This window comes from Lacerta agilis, chromosome 2, assembly GCF_009819535.1.
Source record: "Lacerta agilis isolate rLacAgi1 chromosome 2, rLacAgi1.pri, whole genome shotgun sequence".
Lineage (NCBI taxonomy): Eukaryota > Metazoa > Chordata > Lepidosauria > Squamata > Lacertidae > Lacerta > Lacerta agilis.
The window spans coordinates 41,894,054-41,919,023 of record NC_046313.1 but is presented as its reverse complement, the minus strand read 5'-3'; the positions used below and the strand labels follow the sequence as shown (position 1 = coordinate 41,919,023).

Below are 24,970 nucleotides of genomic sequence, written 5' to 3'. Positions count from 1 at the left end.
ACGGAAACAGCGTTTACCTTCCCGCTGGAGCGGTACCTATTTATCTACTTGCACTTTGACGTGCTTTCGAACTGCTAGGTGGGCTAGTTGAGACCGAACAGCAGGAGCTCATCCCGTCGCGGGGATTCAAACCACCGACCTTGTGATCAGCAAGCCCTAGGCTTAGTGGTTTAATCCACAGCACCACCCACATCCCCCTAAGAAGAGGTACCTGCTACCATACGGTTATGCAGCTGTTGGTTTTTTGTTTCTTTGTTTTTATTTGTCTTACCAGCTTCTCTAAGGGACTCCTTTCTATGATGGACTTTGGAAATATCATTCTTTTAAAATGCAGATTGAGGATCTTTCGTTCATATAACAGATAATCTTATTTGAACAAGGCCTCCCGATTTCCTTACTTACTGACTTCATTTGCTTAGTTCTTTTATGCTATAGGAGGCAAAGACCTTTAGCCTAGATAGGTTAAGTATCACTTCTTCCCTTAATTCATTTACAAGTTTTCAACCATGAACAAAGAGTATATTCAAGAAATATACAGTTGTATTCTCTGCAGCCGTGGGTCTCCCTGTTGCAGAGGGGCAGAAGGTGTCAACAACTAATAAACTCATTACCAGAACTTCCATAATCCCTCCTCATTTATGTGGGCTTTTATTTAGATCTTTTCTTTTTCATTTTTTGGGGATCATTTGAGAATGTCCTCCAATAAGCAAAACACACACACCAAAACATACTGTCTTCTACAATATATTTTCTTCTTTTGTGCGCATTTATTTCCTTGTTTTGTTTTTGGACTGTCTTTGAATGCCTGGGATTAAACATCTATGGGAAAACTTTTATCAGCTCATGCGACGCTTCATATTTTCACTGAGGATTTTTTATCTTGTTGGTTTTACTATGCAGTTAATGGCCAGAAAAGGGTTAGTAAGGATTAGGGAGAAAGAGGAAATGAATAAAACTGTAGCTCAAACTAGGCAGCAGCAACTGTTTTTCATATCCCTTTCCACAGTGCTCTTTTTCTTAAAAAAAAACAACAAACCAAAACATTTAGGGGTATTCTCAATTTGATTCAAGAAAATCACAATTTTATCGGTGGGGGGGGGGGATACAGTAAATGGACAAAAGTGCAAAGATTCACAAAATGTTTAGGGGTATGTGTCCCCCTGTGTCCCGCCCAGAAAAAAATCACTGCCTTTCCAAATATGCTGTCTTCTGCCATTCCTTCGAAATCACTCATTTTCTATAACATGGCAAAAGAAATTTCTGTCTGCCTTAACATTTATCAAATCAGTCTTAAGACGAAGCCATGTTTAAACATGAAATAAGCCAAGTAAAAAGCATTCACTTGTGTTATTCATAGTATTTTTTTTAACTTTATTAGTATAATTAGAATTACAGTATGACATAAAATAAACGAGCTTTTGCTAAACTCTGTAAAGCATTACATGCGTCTGCCATAAACAACCTCTATTATAGATTTAGGTTTTATTGCCACATCACTGCACTGAGGTGCAATAAACATTCAATGTCATCTTTTGTGTTTGTTTGTTTGTTTTTTAAATTATCCCAGGAGTAAACAGAAACTGTCCTCTATAAGAGTGTATCATTATTTTCAAGGAAGACTTACTATTATTACATGGTTTAGCAAAGCACTGTAAAAAAAAGCTACATAGAGAGAATACCTTGTCCTTGATAAACTGTGCAATCAGGTTTATACAATATACTATTCAACATAGACTAACAACCTAAGAGATGATATTATGCAGTCATTGCATAGCAAAAAAGCAGACTAGTTAAGTAATATTCACATCTAATGTGCAAAATGCAGACCCAAAAGTAGCAAAATGGATAATTAGGAAGGTAAAATGCCCTGAATGAACACACTATTTTAAACGCCAAAAATAACAAGATAAACAAATACCGAAGTTAAAGAGTCGTATTTTATTTTATTTTTTTCTATACATATATCTACACATAATACCAGAAGATTACACATCCTCCTTTAGCAAGCTCCAATCAAATTCGCTCATCAAGTTTAGACAGGACTAAATGGTAGACAATGAAGCATTAGTTTTTGTTTTAAAAAAAGTCTCCTTTTCTAAAGAAAAAGTTAACTATTTCATTTTGTAGATACTAAGTGAGCAGCAACCTCTTGATTTATTGAGAAAGAGTATATAAAACATTGCCTGTAACATGTATAGATATCAAACTGACTATCTTATTAGCTATTTTGATTGAAGGTCCATGTAGCATTGTTTTTTTTTAAAATGCATTCACTACCATGTGTTATGGATTCTGAACCACTGCTTTAATGCTTCCAAAATCCCATCAGTGTCTCCAACATTTTGAAAATATCCGTCTCTGAAATTTGACTCTCCCCTCTTAAAATAAATTCTCATCAGAAATGAAACTGGCTAGAATTATTTTTTGAAGGGAATACTAATAACTTGCAAAATGGACATCTTGTATTTAAAGCCCTTACATATTGTTCCTACAAATATATTGCTACAGTAAAAATGAAATGTAATAAGTTTACTCAATAAAATGTATTTTCCTGTACATTCTTTTGTGTGTGTTTTTCTGTATTTAATGCTACATATATTACATCACTTATAATTAACAGTTATGTATCAGCAAATATAGCAATAATATACAGATGATTTTTGTCTTAAATATTTTACCATTTTCCTACCAAATATAATTCCATATTTTTTGTATTCACGCGTTACCTGAGCATACCAGTCTTAGCCTAATAATATACACTGGATGACAGCTTCAACCTGCAAGTACTGTACAGATAGCCACTTTACAAATGGAATTAATTCAAAGCTCTCCTCTTTGTCTTTCTTACGTTTAGTCTTTTCATTTTCTTTGAAATGCCACTGACTCTTTTTGTTTTTAACTGCAGGCTCTAAATATGTTTCTTTTTAAAATATAACATATTAAGAGCTTAGAGAGGTGAACCGTACACAATATATTAAGAACATAAAAAAGTAAAAAAATGTACAATCTCATGCTGTATATTTACAAATATTATCGAAATAATATATTTTGTCTTTCTCCTATCCTTATAGTTCAATCTAAAGCTTTTAATGTACGGTTTTTATAAAATAATACATTCAACTTTTCTAGAGCTTGCAAAACCGTGTTCTTGGTTTTTTTTCCCCCTTCCTGTAACAAACAAAAACCTAACCAAAACAAAAAATTCACCCTGTAAATAATCCAAGAGTCGATTTCTCTAACGCGTTAGAAGTAATTAGAGCTCTGCACTTAATGTGCAATAAATTCAATATTATCAAGTCAAGTGACAATCTGATGCTTAAAATAAGACGGCAGCGAGAGAGCATATTAAAGCCTTCATCATCGTTAATCAAATGTGCTATTCTGTGATAACCTGTACCATTAGTAAGTAGGCTTCCTTTTATGTAAATAACATTATATACTGTTAAAACTGGTGGTTGGGAATTTAGGCAAAGAAAGAAAGAAAAATAAATCTAGGAAAAATATTGTATTTTCTGGAATTCTGGAAAGATGTATATATTCTATAAAAGAACTGAAAATAAGTAGCACTCCAAAAATGGAAAATACCATACCATATGTGCAACATGAACATATATAAAGACTGCTTTACCTTCTATCATTTTGCATAAAAATATTTCTCTTCGGACATGTACAGCATCTGTTATGGGAACATTCAGCAATAGGCTATCTACAAGTGATTTGGATTTCTTACATTTCCCTCTCTTGTTCAGATTCACGGTTCAGAATCAGGTGTCTACATCACATTGTTACAGCCCTAGAGTACAGAATTAATATCTTTTCTATTATATATTTATATATATATATAATATACTTTTACTTCATAAAATAAGGAAATCTCAATTTCTTTTTAAGACAGAGGCAATGAAGCAAATGGGAATTGCTGTGTGTTTAAAACCAAAAATAATAATATTAATAAGACAATCCCCAGTGCAAAAGAGACTGAACAAACTATATATATGGTTAATGGGGTTAGTGAGGAGGAGGGTTTTGGTCTTTAAGCTGGGGCTCTCTATTTAAATAGGTAGCCCAATACACTAAATTAAAAATCCCAAAAAGCAATGGAAATGCTATTCTTGATAGTCGGTCAATTTTGCTGACGCTGTTAAAAGTTTTCTTGGGTTCTGGAGGTTTTGCGTCAGCTTTGACATCTTTTGGCTCTATTGTTGCGCTTTTAGCAATGGTAGCTAGTCCAGGGTCCCTTGCGATATTAGCGGTGAAGCTAGTTGCTGTCGCTGGTGCTGTGAAAGAGTTGTTTTTCATAATCAGAGGATCCTTTACTTTCTTTGGCTAGGAATGAGAAAACATAGACTTTAATCCAAGACATCCATTCAACCATCCATTCAAATACTTGGACGGCTCCGGGACATATGTATGTTTTAGGAATATACAAAACATTCCTTTTGTTTTCCACTTGGATATTTCCATATTGTAAAAAACAAACAAACCATGAGATTGCATTTCCTGGCCATTTATGCACAAAAGCAGATGTGCACATTTAGGAAGGGCGAAATTTTCTGATATTTGTTTAAAGGTCATGGGGAACTTTAAATACACATGTGTTGATTGGAATGTATATATGTAGGTTGTTTTATATAGATAAGTTTGTTTTAACAGAAGGGTGTCTTGTAAACATGGGTGCATCCTTCCCCGTAAAAATTAAAAGGCTGTCCTTGATAGAGTAGGATGTAGAAGAAGGGGCTACCACAGTTTACACACTTACCTGAGAGAAAATCAATTGAATTTAGTGGAATTTTATTTTGAATAGACATTCCTATGATTGCACAATTCCTATTATGCATGTGTCCCCCCCCACATTTGAAATTCTACCTAGATTATATTGTTCACCTAACTCCCATTCTATACATGTTGTTTCGCACAGCAGCTTCTGAGCTGCAGCAGAAGATTTTGTAGTAAAAACATTGAATTTCACTATCCGTGCCTGTAAAAGCTCATAACAGTTCTTTACTAGCCCAGTGCATTACATTATAGCACTGCATATGGGAGGGCTAGTAACTGGTTGGCAGCCATGCATGGAAATGGAGAAAGTGTCACTCCTATGCTTGCCAAGTGCGCCTGAGCACAGAGACGTGTGGTATAACTACACACATTCATTTTAGAAAAGAATGGAACTCTAGATGAGAGAGCTCCATTTTCTTCATTCATTTCCATTAAATGAATGGAAATCCAAATGAACGAGCTCCAAATGAAAAAATCCATTAGTTTGTCATTAGTTCTATTCATTTAATTGAACTGGAACCCTGTAAAGGCCTGAACAGACCTGAGAAATGTCACGTGTAGGAGAAAAGAGGCAGAGCAGTGAAACTGACAGAGGTGAACGCCGTCCAGTCTCTATCCAACCCCTTCCCCACTTATTTAAAACCAAAACCAAGAACCTTTGGGCATCATCTCCAAGAAAGTCTCCAGCAATGTGCAGTCTTCTGCCAACATCACAATTTCCCCCAATGCTATTGTTTTCAGACGCAAGGGTCTGGATGGCAGGTCCATATACATCACTTGATGTCTTGTGATTTGATGAATCATCGCTTGGTGGCTCACTGCTGAATGTCCACATTTTCTCAACTGAAAAGTCTTATTTTGACATGGCAACAAGGGTGATATGCAAGCTGTCTTTGAGGTGCTGAATTGATGTTAGCTGTTGCACACATATATGCAATTGCTCAGCAATTCATATGTGTATGTGTGATTTGCTCTTAGCTGCAATCTGAAAAGGAGCTGCTGTAAATTCCATATTTCAATGCAGATATGAACTTTTTTAAAAAAAAAAATATCTTAATGGGCTTAATGCTTAATTTTGAAAGGGAACTGCTAGCATCTGAGTTGCAACATCTTTGGGGGGAATTAATGATACTTGATTCCTTGTAACAGTCCTAATACAAGGGGGCGCAAATTGAACTCTGAGGGGCTTACATTTGAATGAGAATGTTTGGGACAGATTGTCAAGTTCAAGCACTTTGGTTCTGTAGGATCATGTTTCCCATGCAATGTGTACAGTGGGTCATATGACAATGTATATTATTACCTTTTCAGGAACAACACTCTTGCCATCCCATGCATAGCCTCTCTTGGTAAAGTAGTTCACTGTTGCAAATTCAATCAGTGCCGAGAAAACAAACGCATAACACACGGCTATGAACCAATCCATAGCAGTGGCGTATGCCACTTTGGGGAGAGAATTCCGTGCACTGATGCTCAGGGTGGTCATTGTCAGCACAGTTGTCACTCCTGTAAAGCAAAGCAAGAACATTTCAGAACTCATCCAACTGCCACGCTACTGCCTACTCCCATCTACCGCACAACTGCGATATCGCTTTGAGTATATATGTCATTGTAATTAGTTACAGACGTCTTCAAGTTTGTTTAGCAATCCTTTTTGTAATGCAAGCATTGGGTTGAATCAGCAGGAGCACCCCCTGACCAGAGTTCCACTTGGGGTGTGCTCCAGCAAGCGCAGCAGGGGAGTGTGGCTTTTGTCCTCTACCCCTGTAGTACTCAGTTCTACCTCTCACACTGTCCCAGATATTTGGAGGACCCTTTGGGCCCATGTGAGAAGTGGCACTGGGAGCCACCGAGGGAGGAGGGATTGGCAAAAGTTGTTTCTCCCACTCTGCCTGGGGGATCCCTTCTCCTGGATCAAAAAACTTGAGTCCGCCAAAGGAGACGTCTGGACCAGATGTTGATGTAGGAACAGATCAGTCAGGATCCAAAGAGCTACTTTAGAGTGCCCAAGGGCTTCTATGTTTATGTTTGTGTTTGTGTGTGTGTGTGTGTGTGTGTGTGTGTGTGTAGGAGGCATTGCTGTTGGCAAATCCCAAATCCAAGCTCTCTTTGACACGTGGAAGTAGTTTCAGATACCTCACATCCTAAGCTATAGATAGAACACACCGAGTGACAGGCATTATTTTCATTCAAGTATTCTATATTTTTATTGTATCTGAAGTTGTTTTATGCCTGTTTTTGTTGTTAATTGCTTTGTGATGTTTTATGGGGAAAGATTCATAAATGAAATGGATAGTATTGAGCATGTGCAGGGTAGCTACTTTTATATACACCGCACCACCTTGTGCATGTTTACATCAAAGGAATTTCCACTGTGGGCAATGGTGCTTACTTCCAGGCAAATGAACCCAGGACTGCAGCATTAGATATTGCAGTAACATAGAATCATAGAATTGTAGAGTTGGAAGTGACCCAAAGGGTCATCTAGTCCAATCACCTGCAATGCAATGCAGTCACCTGATTTATGGCAGTTCCCATGCTGTCTATCTTCCATAAAGACTGATGATAGGAGATCATTGGGTTGCAGCTGGAGAAATCTACAGCTGAGAATCAAATCATATGAAGATTGTCCCTGACCACTGGACAGGGTGAGGAAGTCCACATGAGAGGACAGAAGGTAACACTATTTAGGTGTTACAACAATTTGAAAACAGAACACAGGACCAGTGAGAGTGGGGGTGAGCATACCAGCGCAGCTGCTCTCTCATCCCCTGCCCTCCCCATCAGCTTCCACAAATTTTGTGCCTCGCAGCAGTGAGCCTCCTATACTCATGCGGGCTTACTGTGCAATGCTGACATCTGTAAAATCAGGGTTTTACATCACGTGGAGAAGCGTACTTGTCCCCACTCTCCTTTCCCTGTCGCCTGGATTACTATAATTCCTGAATAGGACTCTTGCTGTACTATTGAACTGGCAAAATGTCAGTTATTTGGATGATTGTGATGGTTTGCCACTAGGGGATGCCATTTGGATTTTCTGCCTGAGGCACCAAAACATCTTGAGGCAATCCTGATTGGAATCACATCCCTCTTGGCATTTGAGGCAAATTACACTTATGGCTATGCCTCAACTGGACGAGCCAGCTTAATGGTTTTCAGATGAAATGAATAGTCCTTTCCATTTGTCTTCTTGTTTCTGAGCCCTATCTCACACGCTGCAGCAACATTTGCAAGCTGTTCTCCACAAGCTTAAAGACTAATGCTGATGAAATAAGAAAAATATTGCTAATGTTGATTAAATAACAGGGGAAATGCCACTGTGATCATATACTTTGCATTTTGAGTAGAGATGTTGCTCACCCGCCGCTGAGCAATTTTATTTTAACTAGCTGCTGAGCTTTTACTGAAAGTGAGAGGTCTGTATCTATGTTGCATTGCTTACCGTTGCGTTAAATCACATATTCACCAGTTACCTTGACAACTGCAGACATTTCATGTATTAAATCTCTGCTGCAGTATATTTCCACTGTGTCAAGTGTTAGCCAAAACACAGAGCAATCAGAAATATCTTGCACTATCCATATTCAGATGCATTATTTATTGTCAGAGGGGGGAAATAATATGACCTTTCAATTATCAGTCATCCCTATTCTGAAATGTCTCCAACTGCATAACAATTTGTGCAGAAAAACTGACTTTAAGGCCATAGTCCTTTCCAGTACAATCCTATGAATGTCTGCTCAGGCCCGTTAAGTTGTATTTACTCTCACATAAATGTGCATAGGATTGGAGCCTAAATCACAAAGAAGTAAATGGAATTTAAGCATCCTGGCCACCCACAGAATAATGAATCAAAATTCGCCATCTTTTTCTGTGTGTTTACATTCATATGAAATATTAGGAGGTCTTCCTTTTCCACGATAGCTAAAGGTAAAGCTTTAGAAGGGAAAACCTAGTCAGATGCAATATATAACGTCCCAGAATGAACTGAATTGCTTTGTGCAGCCTTCCTTAACTTGGTGTTTTGCACTGCAGTTCCCACATACAGCATACAATTGCAAACAGTTCTCATCTGGAGAGCATCAAGTTGGGAAAGGCGGGCTTTGTGTCTGAAGCTACTGACAGTGGCTACTGCATTGAATCCCCATCACCAGTAATGGACCAAACCCAAAGAGCAATGCTGTGCATGTTGGTCCTGCTCCTGCTGCAGCATCCCCTGTTGACACCACTCCCACACTGTCCAGCCATACAGAGCTTGCCTGTTCAACAGGGAAGCCTGTTGAACATACAGAAATGTTCAAGTGCTTAGGACCCTGATCATGCCGGATTGTGGAAGGCCTACCTACACTCAGCAGGCATCCCATCAGTGGATGAGCTGCCGATGCCTGGAGAGCATGGGGCCCACTCTTTGTCCATGCAATACTTTGTGCATTGCACAGTACAGCCATAGGCTTCACAGACTGGCATTTTATTGGTTTCTGTGGTCCTTGTCTTGCTATTAGCTAACACCATGAGGTTGCCACAGAAGCCTGGAGATAAGAGGTGCTAAAACACTGGTTGGGGAAAACTTTTCTCAATTATTCTGCTTAATACAAGACCAGAGCAGGCTGGTCCATTAGGGGAATTGAAGAGCTGCCCCACCAACCTCAGCCAGCCCCCAACCGGCATGACTTTTACTAACAACCAATCAGGAGATAGCTCTGTCCGTCACTGTCTCTGACTTCACTTACGTTTGGCCTCCCTGACTTTTGCCCTTGCCAGTCAAACTGAGCACCAGTCACCAGTGTACAAGACACTTACCAAACACAGTTCTTGCTGGAACGGATTCTCTGTTGAGCCAAAAGGATACCTGGGATAGAATCACTGTCATAATGCACGGCAAGTATGTTTGAATGACAAAGTAACCAATCTTTCTCTTCAAATGGAAATGGGTCATCATCACAACATACTCTCCTGAATGGGAAAGGGGAAACCCAAGAATGAAACATCAATGAAATTCCTATGGGACAACATGCTTCAAATTCACCGAACAGAAATCATGCAGAAACTAGTATACTTATTGTGTGTTGTTTATTGTTTTTTGCAACAGCTAGTCAATAAATTCAGGAAAGGTTAAGAATTCCAAGCTCAGACTTTTGGAACTGGAAGTGTTCTTCCCCTCCCCCTCCCCCCCAAATCATCTAAGAGGCTTTATCAGTAAGATACATCATGCCAATGCGATTTAAAGCTGCACTTTCCATCATCTTAAAATTCCATTTGGATAGATTTTGTCAGTGACCCCCTATTTCTTGTTTTTCTCCTTCTCCTAATACAGATAAACTCAGCAGAAGCATCTTGCTATCTGGACATCTTCTGCAGAGTATCTGCTCTTTGCTTATGGGATATCGTGGCTTGGATTGCATAGATCAGGTTTCTGCTACCTTTGGATCACCAAGCTGAATACAGCTCATCTGCCCTGGTTGGCAGTGTTGTCCCAACAGCAGCAAAAATGCAGCTTCTTGTTTTTGTTGCATTTCTAGGACTGCAAAAATAAGGGGAGGTCATCATGTATCTGGGATGGTCACTATAGATTGGGTTCACCTTGGTCATCTCAAGTTGTGCAAGCCTTGCATAGATAGACATTTAAGGGTTTGACTGGGCTGACTTTGTTTTAGGAGTGGTGATTTGCCCAAATGTCCTTCAGACCCTTCCTATATCTGGGTTTTATAAATTAGTTTCCTGGCTTAGCTTTCCTTTTTTTAAAAGGGCAAATTGTTCAATGAAAATCGTGGTGGTGTCTGATAACTATTTAATGGCCCTTGTGAAACGGTGTTTTCCAGAAATTAAGCAAGCACCTCCTTTTTAATCTCATCATTTGTGACAGTTAGTTGAAAATTTAATATCTTGAAAAGATCAAATTCCTTAGGGTGTCTAATAATGTGGTATTATATTCGGCACAGAGAGAACTGAAACAAAACAAATGTCAGCAGAGAAAAGAAACGAGAAGGTCTGAAATCAAAGGAAATCATCTCCTCAAACTAGGAATGATGCATAAAATAGTTCTAGATCTTTTTGAGCAGCCCCCCCCCCAATCATGTCCCAATATGAATTGGAGGATGGTGTATATGTGTCCCACTCTCTATAAGTAAATATAAGCCAATACTTAGGGGCAAACCTAGTAGTCTTTGGTGAAGCATCAAAAGGCACATTCAACCAGTTTAATGGGGACCAGTGCATGGTGTGTTGCAATGCTCATACAGATGTGAAACAGATGTGCAAATGTTGTTTTCTAGGCAATTCCTACACATCTTACTCCAAAATATATGCCAGAAGCAAAAACAGTTAAGGTGTTTAATATTACCAAGATCTGAAGTTGCACAGCAGCACTCTAACTTAACTTAGTCTAGCAAAGTATAAAGTAATTTGCAAGGATGCAGAATTAATGGGGCAGCTGCTGGAATGCACTGATTTTTAGAGATTCTCACCTATTTATAAAAAATAGTTGTTCAGCTTCATTTTTAATGGTTAAGTTGGGTTTGCACAAATACTTCCTCAAAATGTTGCCAAAATTGAAAATGATCCAGGGAGCACTGGAAGGCTTTGCTTCAGTGAAAGGCTTGTGAATCCAGGATTGTTTAGTGTATTAGAAAAAGACAACTTTAAGGGGGCGGGGAATTAGATAGATCTATATCTATTATCTACATGGTGAGGGGGGCACCTCAGGAAGCATGAATCTGTCTGTTTCAGATCATGTTACTTTTGCATGTTACCAATCATTCCATTCCCCGTGATTCCATGTTAATCTGCCATTTTGAAATCCGTCTCAAAATATGTCTTTTAATTAAATGCAATTAGCTGTGAATTATCATTTCAGAATATGTATTTATTTAATTTTATATGTAAATGAATATTTTGATATGTTTAAACTACTGAGAATATTTGGAATGTTGCAAAACATGGCGGATGGCTAAAATTCTGTGTTGCAGATTAACCAGAGAGGTGTGGGTCAGGTCATTTTATATAAAAAATCATCAAGAATCCCGGAGGTATTTCAGTGAAACTGATTGACAACAAGGTGAGCAAGATAATTAATGCATTGAATTTATTCACTGCTGAAGACACTGCAGTGGCCTCTAGGTGAGGTGGCACAAAAGGTAAATGTGTTCTCTCTCCTACACAAATTTTGAAAAGGCAAAATATCTGCCTTTGACCTTTCTTTTGTTATGTAAGTGCCAGGGTAAATCACATGATTTAAAAGGTGGGCCTTCATTAATCCTTTCGTTACCCTCCCCAACACATATTTTAGTGGTTTCAGTTCACCCTTCAATTTCTCTGAGTCTGGTTTGGAATTGTTTTTTGTTTTTTTTTAATGAATCACCTACTGTGTCTGCATATGTAGATAGATGGATACAGTGCTTTTTTCTGGAGGTTACGCAGGGGTATGCATACCCCTAGACATTTTATGAATCTAAGTTTGGTCTCATTGAGGGGCAGTATTTCAATATGAGTAGGAAAATGAGAGTACCCCTAAATATTTTTTTAGAAAAAAGCACTGGGTAGATGATAGATAGATAGATAGATAGATAGATAGATAGATAGATAGATGATATAGATATAGATAGATAGATGGATCTAGATAGATGACAGATAGATATAGTCTCTAGTTCACTATTTCCAACACAGACTCAGGTTTATCAAGCAGAGGTCTCCTAGACCTTCGTCCTTCATACCTCAGATTTAAAGTATCACAATAACTGAACCTGAGATCTTATGCACTCTTTCACTGCATAATCCCCCCCCCCCCGATATCCCTCCGGGGTTATGCATATGTTTATGTATCTAGTTATCCGGGAGGGAGAGAACAGTTTGCAAGCTTAGCTTTTTCTCCTTCCTCCATTGTAAGTATCTATTTAGCAGTGATGTGGCAACATTTCAGGTGAGGGCCTCTCCAACCTTTCCAAAAGGGTCCAATCTCCAATGTGCAGTGTTGTAGACTTAGCTTTCCTTCTTCTTCACTTGATAATTTCCTTTGATATTGTTTATTCCTTGATGGAAGTTCCTATCCTGATTTGTTTTGTTTTTACTTGTCTGTGCAGAACTTGGCGCTAATCATAAATAATAGTGATTAATGTCTTTTAAGCCATTATGCTAATTTTGTTTTGATATCTTTGCAAATTGGAGTCCCTTATTTTTTCTGCCTGAACTGCCTCGTTCCTGACAGCATTGAGAAGATGATGTGAACAGTGACTCGAATTTTAACTATGTTCCTTCCATTAAGACTAGATTTCTGTAGGGAACGCAAATAGCAGGATGGGTAAATGATCTTTCATATCCTGGCTTCTTTGGATGGAAATAAAGGTTTGTTTGCACATTCCTGAAGATGCAACCAGTCAGGCTGTATCTCTGATACAGCTCAGCACTCTCTGAGATGCTTATTTAGTTCGTGATTGACATGGAAAAGTATGCTTGTGTGGGAGGCAATATATTACAGTGGCTGGAACCTCAGATTCAACTCTGTAAAATAGAAATAGCTGCTTTCTTAATGGGATGATCTGGTAGGTTTCATTGACCATTCAGTCTGAGACCAGTGAGGGCCTTTCTTGAAGTCCATTCCCATTGGGTTTTGCTAATACTGTATGGCTTATTATTATTATTATTATTATTATTATTATTATTAAGAGGAGAAGGAGAAACAGGCAAAATAAAACTAATTTTGGTCGCTTTGATAACCCAGTGTTTGAACAGTTGTATGCATGCCAGGCAGCTTATAGGATGTCATGCAACATTGACACTGAGCTCTGTTTGTTTATATCCTTGAGCTTCACAGGCGGTGTGATTTATTTTCCCAGAAAATGGTAACGCTCAAGCTTATGAACAAATGGTGCTCAATTTTAACAGCAAAAGGAGTAGGTGGGTGACAGGAACTGAATCTTCTCCCAACTGTCACTTATTATCCCACAACCCATTTCCCACAACTTTTTCACAGCTAAAACATCCAAGGGAACGGACAACAAAAATTAAAAACTATAAACATTTCCAAAATAACAATTTAAGAAAACCCAAACAAGAGCGGCAAGTGAAATCAAGATGGGTGGTTGGTCTAAATGCCTCCCGGAACAAAAGAAACTTTTCTACTTCCTTGTGGGATGGGATATTCTACCATTTCAGCACCACAACAGAAAATCCTCCCAAGGGTCCCAACTGACCACACCTCAGATGCATGTGAAACAAGCAAGTTGAACTCAGGGAATAAAAGTCATAGGTAAAAACTATACATTATGTGAAAAGAACTGTCCTGGATCACAGTTAGTCACTGGGCATGTGTGCTGCCTGGGTTCTTTAACACACACACACAAAAATTGTCCAGAACTCTCCATATACTTCAGTCATCAGATGGAGCACTGCTTACAGTGCTGGCCTTGTCTGAAGGAAGGTTGAGTACCACAAAAGACAGGTAATTTTTGGTGGTTATGCCTATACTGTGGGCCTCCCTCCCAAGAGACTACCATATTTTGATATGTGTTCTGCATTTTTCCCCTGTGATTGTTGTTATTAACATTTATTCATTGCTCACTATATAAAATGTCTCAAAATGACTTACAATTGTAAAAAAAAGCATACACAGACAAGGGTTTAAAACAAACATCAAAAGAAATAAAGCAGCATTATTTACTAAAAGTGTTCATCCTGCAATATCATTAAAAGGGTAAATCCTGCCCCACTCTATGAAAACATGAACCCCAAAACAGGCAGAGTTACCATATGATCCCAATCAAGAATAAAAGTTTCAGTGTAAGTTTTGATAGCTTTAGGTAGTTAGACTCCAGCTGCTTGCTGGTTGTGTAAAATATTTTCTATTTCCACTACCAAAGATTTTCAGTTGTATTGTTTTTATTCTTTTGTGGCCTGACCAGACCATTTTGAAGAGCATAAGGCAGAGGACAAATTTAAAATAAAATTTAAAAATACGTCTCATGAGATATGCCATTATTTTATGCAGCGTTCCTGACATTAATAGAACTCTTGCTGATCTGGCTTAGGAGAGAGAGAGAGAGAGAGAGAGAGAGAGAGAGAGAGAGAGAGACCATATTTATCACCCACCTGTACTGGACTGCACAATTCCAGAATCTACGGTTTGTCCCATGAGATCATATTGATTCAACCGAGAGCCATCTTCAGCTACTACAACAGACCTTGCTGGTTCCCGTGTCCATTCGTACATCACCTCTGATTTCGTATAAGCATCTAATTGGGGGGGGGGGGAGTCATTTCCAAAGACAGCTTAAAAAAGTAACAATTAGCTACTCTGTTTCTCATCACATCATTCACTTTCCTGTCCCTCTTGTCAACAAGACTGCCTTTTCTCCCAACAGTTTATTTTATTTTGCAGCAACAAACGATCCAATGAAGACCATGGCAGAAGTGAGTTTGCCGAACTTCTTTTTATTTCTCTTATCCAAATGCATACCATGAAATGGCAGTAATATTGAGAGATGTATTTTAATAATATTTGATATGCAGGTATATACCGCATTTCTGAAAGTCTTCCCAAGTGTATCAACCCAAAAAGCACAAGTAAAGGCTGGGGGTTTTCTCTCTCATTTGCCTGACTGATGGTGTAACAGCACCTACCACAATATCCTGACTTTAGTCCAAATATCTGACTCCATCACTCTTGAACCCACTTATACTTTGCCTTCTGTCTACCATGTACATCCCCCAGGGTGGTTTGTGCCGTTTCAATTAAGACCCAAACCAGTCTGCTTCCAGCCACTTAAGATTTTAGATTTAAATCCCTGAAATTGCTTGAGCAGTAGAACTACCTGAGTTTAAAGCACCTGGCAAGAACCCCAATGCCTTTCTTTTTCCCTTATCAGGTTTCTGATGTAGTTTAAATAAGTTTCACCTTTTAAATTCCCAAGGAAATCTTCCTAATGAGTCCCTGCTTTAAACTGTGGTTGCACAAAGTTTGGAGACTATCCATCACTCCTTTCTGCCCACTTGGTAAATGCAAGACTCTTCAGTCCACAGTAAGTCATTCTGTTTTAGTACCCAATAGGGAGAAATTATAGAGCTAGTATGCTGACCTCCATAATAGATCAAGGCACTAAATATCAGGAAAATATGCCATTTATAGTGGGAAAAGAATTTATAATTGATGGAGCAGGTTGTATTATCTTGGCACCCCAATGCACGAATGCTGTTGGTGCAATGAGAGGGTCCACTAGCACTGAAGAAGGTCTTCTAATACTAGAGACAGAAGATATTCGGAGCTGTGACCACTCCCAAACATCTTTTGGATGAGAAGCTGACACCAGGTATGGAATCTAGTACAAAAGGTGGCTTTTCCCCAAGAGAGAAGCTGGAGGAGTGATTACTATATCTCAGATCTGTGGTAGCCACCCAGCATTCCCAAGATGGGAATCCATTATGTTGGGAGGCTATTTGATGCAAAATATTCCTCCTGATGGTTTCTCTCACTTCATGGGATCCTGCACAATTATTTTCAAAATAGCTTGGGCAGAGACATGAGATAGTAATACTGGGTATCACTGCTTGTCAGGCATTGGCAAGGGCCAGTGTTGATGTCTAGATCTTTAGGTCAACATGTGACCTTCAGATGGCCATCACTTCACTAGACTGAACATGCCCTTTGTTATATATGGTTAGCCGGACCCTTTATGGTATTTTGTGAGGTTCCAAACACTCCTTTATAATTCCCATGATCCTTTTGGGAATGATTAACTGGGACATCTTTGAGTTAAAATCCAACTGAAATGCATATGATGTTTGTAAGTACATCCTGTTCTTTCAATGGAACTTGTATACCAATGGATTAAACACTTATTTGCATTTATTTTCAATTTAAAACAGGATTGCTCCCATTTGGAGGATCCACATTTTCTCTGTATAAATTACTGAAGTTCCTCTTTCCCTCATAAAATGTAGCTGCGGTCAAGCAGAAATAGGAACTATCTATATGCTGTGCTTTGTATAAATCTGGAGTGGAGCCATTTCCTTCTTTGGCTAAGGCCTATGCCAGACAGGATTACATTTATTCATGTAGAAAATCTTCATTTAAAAAATAAAAATGCAGTGATTGGAAAATGTGTGTACACACATACAGTTCCAGGCTTTTAGGTCTCCTGTTCTGACTGTTAAGTGGCCTGTGGAAAGGAAGGATTGAGGGGGGGGGGATGATTGTTAAAGTCAACTTACAGCTTCCAAATTTCAAAGGGCAAGCATGTGCATCCATGGGAAAGTCTTCTAAATGCATTGGACATTCTGCTCTCACTGTGAGTCTATAAAGGGGTCACAGGTAATAATACAGATTTAGGAGCAAAAAGTGGCTTTAATACAAATTATAATAAAAGTTTGGTTAATGTAGTATATCAAATTATCATTTACATGAGCTTCCTTAAGAACACTTTTGCTCGCTTGGCTTAAAAAAAAAAGGCATTTTTCACTTCTGCTCACCCTTCTATTGTCACCTTTATCATTAGCAGTAATGTTTTGTGCTCTGTTATTACTAGGATCTTTGTCATTTTCAGTTTCCTCTGTCAGCCACATTTAGGGGTTCAACGTTTGAACTGGAATGGTGAATAGAAATACTCAATTTATCAATAAATAAAACTCAGTAGTCACTGGTTATTTTTGCTTTCGAGGCCAGCTCCAACACCCTTACTCCAGTGCTCATTTCAGTAGGACTACGCTGGGAAAAAATGGAGTTGCAATGTGCAAGCCTAGTATGCAATAGCAAAGCTAGATTTCTGCTAGGTCTCTTGGTCTCCTCCATTTAACCTGCTTTCATTACTTTCAATTTGTTCCATTTTTATTTCTCAGGGTTGCTTGTCATCTTTACATTCAGAACAGAGCAGTGCTGAAAGTACACATTTCTGAAAGTCAGAAATGTACCATTTATTAATTATGTTTGTACCCCTCCATTCATTGAAGGAGCGTAAGATGATGTACCTGGTTGTAGCCACCCTGGTTGTAACAACTCCAGGTTCATGAAGGAGTGGGATTTGAACCTGGCTCTTCTCCACCCTAGTCGGGCACTCTAACCACTACACTAGGCTGATTTTCAGGAGAATTCCCAGCCCTTTTGTAAAAGAGTTCCTTGTACTTTTATGCTCTTCCTCTTTTTCTGTTCCAGAACACAAGCTTTTATAGGGGTCTGCCAAGCAGACCAGAAATGCCTATGCTCCTTCTGATGAGCAAAATCAGCTCTGGATCTTGTAAAAGGAGCAGAACAATATCCCATTCTTCCTGTCTCATTAGTGTGCTTGGCTTGCCAAGTGAGACAAACCCCTACTTGTCATGTACAGGATGCTACTTTAACACCATGGAGGAAACGACTGTTTTCGCTGCAGCAGCTACAGCTCATCTATAAGACTGGAGTGTAAGAGCCTAATCTCCAAACTTGTTAAAGTGAAATATGAAGCCTTTTCAGTATCCCAAAGAATTAAGTGGAACTTAAGTAAGCTTAAAGGTCATAAAGTGAAAAGAGAAGCTCAGAAGAAAAGAAAAAATGACACCGAAAACAGCTACATTCAATGTATCCTTAATGTATCCGTTTCAGGATGTATACATCATTTCAATATCTAGAATTCTAAAATAAGTGGTTTTCTTAAATAAAAAAGGAGGAATATAGAAATAACTTGTTCATTAAAAATGATAAATTATACAACACTTTTTTCATAAAAGAAGAAGATGCCATGTCGCAATTCTTACCTCATTGTATAGAGCAGTGTCCCATCTTCTGTAATCCGCAATAGTTTGTTAGGCATAGTCATGTTGTGAGCTACTGATTTCTTTCCATTGTGGAAAAAAGTATCAGGTGTCCATATTTTGCTGGCCATTAAATTATTAAGTCGGAGGACTTGCATGGGTCCTTTGAACTTCAGTCTTTCATCCCTCCAGCTTTGCCGGAAAAATACATCTATTGTGTATTCCTAAAAATTGGACAATGGGGAGTTTTGAAAATAGTACAGTTTGGCAATAGGACTACTGAACAGGAAGAAGCTTCCAGAACAAGGCAGAGCTTATTTTATATAATGCTCTCTGCTATACTGGCAAAGAATATATGAAACCAAAATAGACCTTGGAATGGTGTTACTCATCATCCAGTCTTCTACATCTGGGCCTCTACATATGCAATATGGACAGACCTTACAGACTACCACAAAACAGTGAAATTATTTCCTCAGAGAAGTTTCATATCAAAATTCAAGTATGCAACAGAAGCCACAACAGGGAATTCCCATGGGGAAAATGGAAGACTTGCTCTCTCATTCCCTGGAAACTCCTTCTCTTCACCTGAAGCTATAATAAGTTTTGGATCTTTGAAACAAACAGTACAGTCCTATACATGTCTACTCAAAAGTAAGCCTTATTGAATTAAGGGGTGGGGAACCTAAGGCTCTCCAGATGCTGTTAGACTCCAACTCCCATCAGCCCCAGCCAGCATAACCAATAGTAAGAGATGATGGGAGTTATAGTCCAGCAATATCTAGAGGCCTATACATCCCAAAGGTAATTTGCTATACCACACACCATTCTGCTTCCACAAATAGCCATTCACTCACACCCACAACCAAATATAATGACAGTGCTGCAATCCGGACACAAACACAGAGCTCACTTTCATCCTGCTTCTTTGCACCATGGGAATATCTAAATAAATTATCAAATGATAAACTCCAGATATGTATTATTTCACTCATACCACACTCTTCCTCCAGGCTGATCAGAGCAGATTGCACATGGTTCCTAAATAGCTTCTCACTCAGACATCTTAGAGGGCCAGACCTTCTCTGATTCAGCTGTAAAATGATCACGTGTCTGTATAACATTTCTTCAGAGGCTTCCTTAGGTTCAAAAGGCCTCCACAAGTAGATGAAGTACATGAAACTAGCAGTCTCTGGGCAGCAGACACCAGGGTGACTATTATTTTCTCAATTCTCTACCAACCCTCCAAATACACCAGTTACTTTGAGAACTCTAAAGTACCCTTAGTGGGGATTCAATTCTCTAGCTGGAAATGCAACTGTTTTCCATAAACTGTTTTAAAGGGGTAACATCCTAAGTCAAGAAGAAAAATGGAACCTGTGCTCATCTTCCCAACTCTAAAAAAGGTTACAATGACTTGATTGATCATAGAATAAGCACTAACTGTGATGCATGTTACAGGAGAGACTGATCCTCAATGGGGACAGTCTCACTACTATATTAAACCATTAATGAAAATGAACAATAGCTATGCCACAACATTAGCCGTGTGGAAATCACTTGTGAGCTGAAGCAGAAATAAGGCCACTTTCCTAGCCCTGCCCTCACTGTTGGGCTAGCTCTGCCCCCAAAATCTGCACTGATCACAGGTATCTGTGATAAGAAACAGCTATGTGTAAGATACCTCAATACTCAATATAGAGTCATCAGGGACAAGACTAGCTCAGGGATGTAGTGTTGGAGTGGCTCCAGGTGTGTGGCTCTGTTCTTGATTCAGCTCATAGTGTCATGCAAGTAATGTGTGATCAGGCTGTACTCATCATCATTCCTCAGTGCATCTGAGGTCAATGCACTTAGACATTTGTATAGGGGACTATATGTACCACCCAATATGCATAGGATGGAACTATATAGTCCACTTGAACTGAGATCTATGCACATAGGCCCTGATGGGGCATCCAGTGTGTGCTTTGGATGTGCATGGTTTGAAGGAAAGCTCTTCCCATAATCTTGCGAAACCAAGTAATCATAACAGTCATAACAACTGTGGTTGTCACTCCACAAATAACTTTTCCAATAATATTCATGGCTCATATATTTCAAGATTCCTGAAGGGAGTAATCTAGAATTGGTTCTGCAAAAGTATTTGCAGCTCCTCAAAGAAATTGACTTTGCAATTCATATGTCTATTTCAAAAGATATCCATTATATGATTTACAGATAACAAACCACATCTACCTGAGAAATTGGTAGACCACTACAATCAAGGGTATGAAAAAGTCTTGCTAACTTTGGCATCTTAAATCCTTTTCGTTTTATTAAATTATGTCATAATTTGGCATGTTTGCTAATCAATACTCAGTGTTAGGGAATATTCCTTTGAAAAGGCTACATCTTTGTGGCTTACCACAAGTTGCTTCGGTACAAAATAGATAATGTAATCCCACAGATGCATTTATTATAGGTTTTTATTTTGACTTTACCTCTTTATGTGGTAAAGTGGGTGGTCAGGCTTTTTATGAGTAGTCATGCTTGACATCATCCTTACAACAATGACAACAACAAAAACCTGCATTTCAATTACCCATTCTTTAGGTGAAGTATGTGTGTTATATGTGTCCTCAGTAACTGTGCTGAGGATGGCCTGAACAATCAGACAAGATATAATTTACTATCATAATTTACTGTCATCTGCATTGCCCTAAACTGGTTCGCTGGATGTCTCTTAATCATGTATTCTGCACCACATACCTCAAGTAATCAATTTGCATAGTAACATGCTTTATCACAAGGAATGCTTCCGTCCCAGTTGCTGATGCTTCCCCATATTGGAAAAACTGCTACAAACATTTCAAACAAATTGAACTATCAAACTGGAGATGTTCACTTGAGGTGAATATTTAAGTGCACTGAAATCAGTCAATGTGAAAGACTCGAAAAACTAGTCTAGAAGCAGAGAGCAGACAGGGTGAAACTGAGAGAAGATAGGATGGCACTTACCATATCATGGTCTGAAACAGGCCCAAAGCTGGTGACAAAGATGTCGGTCTTCACTGCAGTTACACGCTCTGATGAAGCAGGAAATTAGGATAGTGAGTGCTTATCAATAGCTTTCATTAGATCCCAAACCAGAAGCTGTTATCCAAACAAAGAACGCATTGACTTTTAGAAGCTCTGAAATCAGAGGAGGGGCTTAGCTCAATGGTAGAAAGCATGCTTTGCTTGCATTTCCTCTTCCATCTGAAACACTGGGTCGCTCGTACTAATCAGTGCAGACAATACTGAGCTGGATGGAGCAAAGGTCTGACTCATTATAAGGCAGTTTCCTATACAGTGGTACCTCGGGTTACAGACGCTTTAGGTTACAGACTCCGGTAACCCAGAAGTAGCGCTTCAGGTTAAGAACTTTGCTTCAGGATAAGAACAGAAATTGTGCTCTGGCGGTGCAGCGGCAGCGGGAGGCCCCATTAGCTAAAGTGGTACTTCAGGTTAAGAACAGTTTCAGGTTAAGAACGTACCTCTGGAACGAATTAAGTACGTAACCAGAGGTACCACTGTATTCAAAATTGGCCCATAACATGAACTTAGTTATTTTGACCCAAATCCACAAAACCACCAGTATGCTGTTGCTTACAAATTATTTTCATCCCCAGCAGACTGATCAGGCACCTGATTGGCCTTCCTATGTTGAGTTGTTCTATGCTGAGGCACCTAGGTTGTGGAACTCGTTCCCTATTAATATTAAGCAAGCACTATCAATGTTTTTGCTTTGATTGCCTGATTAAGAACTTTCTGTTTATATGGGCCTTTTCTGATGCATACAGATCCTTATGTCATTGTGCACCACTATCCAGACAAGTACTATTCTGTTTTGTTTTATGGATGTGTTCTATTCACTGCCTAGGCACTTCATTTATTTTTGCAGTATATGAGCCTTTAAAATAAAGAAATAAATTTAAATCACTGTAATTACTCTGAAATGTGCATCTATTCATATAAATTAGCATATGCACATTTTTTTTCAAATATGTGTCCTTTTTGTGACACCTAAGTGGCCACCACAGACACATTCCTCTTTTATAAATCCATGGGTGAACACATGTGCAATGTAACAAGCTGGTTTAGGTAGGTCTGTGCTTCCACCTCGAGTGAGACTCGAACTGAGGTTCAACACTGCCATTTACTCTGCATTCAGTGGACTCACACCACTGTATTTGGTGTTAGCCACAGTCCATATCTATCTTGTTGTTTCTTTTAAAATACTGTGTTTGATGCATCCCACTCCCCCTTCCCGCAAAAACAACAACTAGTTTTGATGTGAATTGAGAAAAAGAATGAGGAGCAATGAGCACATGTCAGGGACTGGCTGGACATCAAGGAGTGGTGGTTGGATACTGATAAGTGGGCACTAGGAGAAGCGGGGTTGGAGACTGACTTGGAATAAGGGATCGGTGAACTGGGGGAAACTGTAACAGCCAGGAGATAAGAGTCACGGGCAGGAGAAGCTGGAGGACTGGAGAGTGAAGAACAGGTGCAGGGTGGGGGAGAGATAGGTCAGGCTGGTGTAAAGTCAAGGGCTTTCACACCTCCTCCTCCTGCCCCCACCACTTTTGCCCAGGACCAGAAGAGAACCGAAGATGGAGGAGCAGAATTTATTGCACACAGCTCGAATATTGAAGATACATAAACTGCAGTCGGGGGTGCAGCCTCTCTGTTGCCTCATAGGGTGCATACCTAGAAGTACTGATGGACATGATGGACATGACTTCCCCTAACTTGCAAGTGTACTTTTTACAATAAATAGTTAATTTCTCACTCTGGACATTCTGCTCAATATCAGCTTATGTTTTCCTGGGAAGTAAAGAAGAATATTGTAGTATTCCAGCTGTGGTTGCTTTGTCACACGGTGACTTTTGAGGGCTATTTTTTCACTGCTCTTAGGACTGACAACCATACAAATGATATTGAAGAGGCAGTTAGACAGCGAGTGTTCCTAATTAGTCCTCCAGCAAAATGGATGTGGCCTAGTCAAACCTGCTTCCAAGAGAATATTAATTGCCTTAGAGAAAGGTGCGGATTTTCTTGATGCCTAATTGGGTTGGAGCTTAATCCTAAAGAGGGTCATAGTGAGAATTAACCTCAAAGCACTGAAAATGTAAGGTTACTCTTGCTCCCCAAAGAAATATTCATCTTGAAAAATGAGTCTTCATTTCTTGGTGGAACAAACTGTTTGTGAACTGAAGGCTGTGTTCTCATCTAAAAGCGCAAATTAGATTTAATGTTTTTCCTTAGGTCGACTAAGGGACCTAGCTATATGTTACACACAAGTAGGTTCAACGCAAACCCTGAAAACCTATTTTCCAGGGAAATCTTTGTTGGGTTGGGATGAACTGAAATGGAGAAGGGAGAAGGGTGAAGTGTGAAGGGAGCAGACGGGAGAGGAGAGAGGAGAGGATTCCTCTTAATGCTTAACTTAATGCTTAATGCCTTGGTTCCTGAAGGCTGCAGCCCGGTATACATTTCCTGGGAGTAATCCCACTGAGCTCAATGGGACTTCTGAGTAGGCATTCCTAGGATTGTGATAGATGTAGCTTTTCCTGTGAAACAGTCTGCCTGGGTTTATTTTTTTATCAATTTGTTTAGTTCTCAAACTTTATATACCTCTTAGCAATGCATCTCATAGGCTTAACTGGCAGGCCCTATTGAATTCAATGTAATTAAATTAGCTGAAATTCCTGTATTTCAGAGTGCCTGACTTCTCCAAGTGATTTTGAATAATGATTAATGTCAGGATAAACCAACATGGTGTTGGATAACAACTTAAACCATTCCTCACCATTGGCCATATATTGGTTGGGGCTGATGGTAGCTGATATCCGCAACATTTAGAGGCCACCACTTTGGTGTCCTAGGTAAAAGACGAACGAGTGCTGGTGCTCAGTGCTTTTCAACAGCTATGAATATGCAAACAGCCCTAAGCAATTACAATATGTCATGTTCTGACCCTACCCAGAGTCCTCTCATCCCAAATTGCATCATTTATGTCATCAGTCATGTTACGTGACTTTTTTGGGTTAAACTCTACATGAATAACTAGCTTTCTCTGAGTAGATTCCATTTTAATAATAATAATAATAATAATAATAATAATAATAATAATAATAATAATAATTTCTGCACGCTGAGAAGGGAACTGCCCTTTTGTGGATTCGTTTTTTCTTTTTTCTTTTTAGAAAGACATGCATGTGCTTGTTTACCACTTTTGCAATTAGATGATTCAGCTGTGCTTTGTTACATGCTCCAAAAATAATGACTCATTCTTACATAGGACACTGCTTTAGAGCAAGTGACTCACAGACTTGGGGTATTACTTCACAATGGAAGATAACCATCTCTTCTTTTACCATTATTAGCTTGAGCGTTTACACCCACCATCTAGATGGAATTGTGTTCCTTTGGACTACAAAACCTGGTGCCAACCTGG

The 24,970-nt window shown here is 39.1% G+C and overlaps 1 protein-coding gene across 5 annotated transcripts in view; it reads right to left on the bottom strand.

Annotated features, from left to right (window-relative positions):
- Positions 1–3,662: 3,662 nt before the first annotated feature.
- GABRA1 (gamma-aminobutyric acid type A receptor subunit alpha1) overlaps positions 3,663–24,970 on the bottom strand; it is a 34,873-nt gene continuing 13,565 nt past the window's right edge. For all 5 annotated transcript variants that reach the window (XM_033139818.1, XM_033139819.1, XM_033139820.1 and 2 more), the window contains exons 4-10: positions 21,487–21,554; positions 18,490–18,710; positions 16,975–17,057; positions 14,857–15,000; positions 9,577–9,729; positions 6,080–6,282; positions 3,663–4,326 (exon numbers count right to left, since the gene is read on the bottom strand). In XM_033139818.1, coding sequence (XP_032995709.1) covers positions 4,009–4,326; positions 6,080–6,282; positions 9,577–9,729; positions 14,857–15,000; positions 16,975–17,057; positions 18,490–18,710; positions 21,487–21,554 — 1,190 coding nt within the window. In that variant the 3' untranslated portion in view covers positions 3,663–4,008. The remainder of the gene's footprint in view (positions 4,327–6,079; positions 6,283–9,576; positions 9,730–14,856; positions 15,001–16,974; positions 17,058–18,489; positions 18,711–21,486; positions 21,555–24,970) is intronic.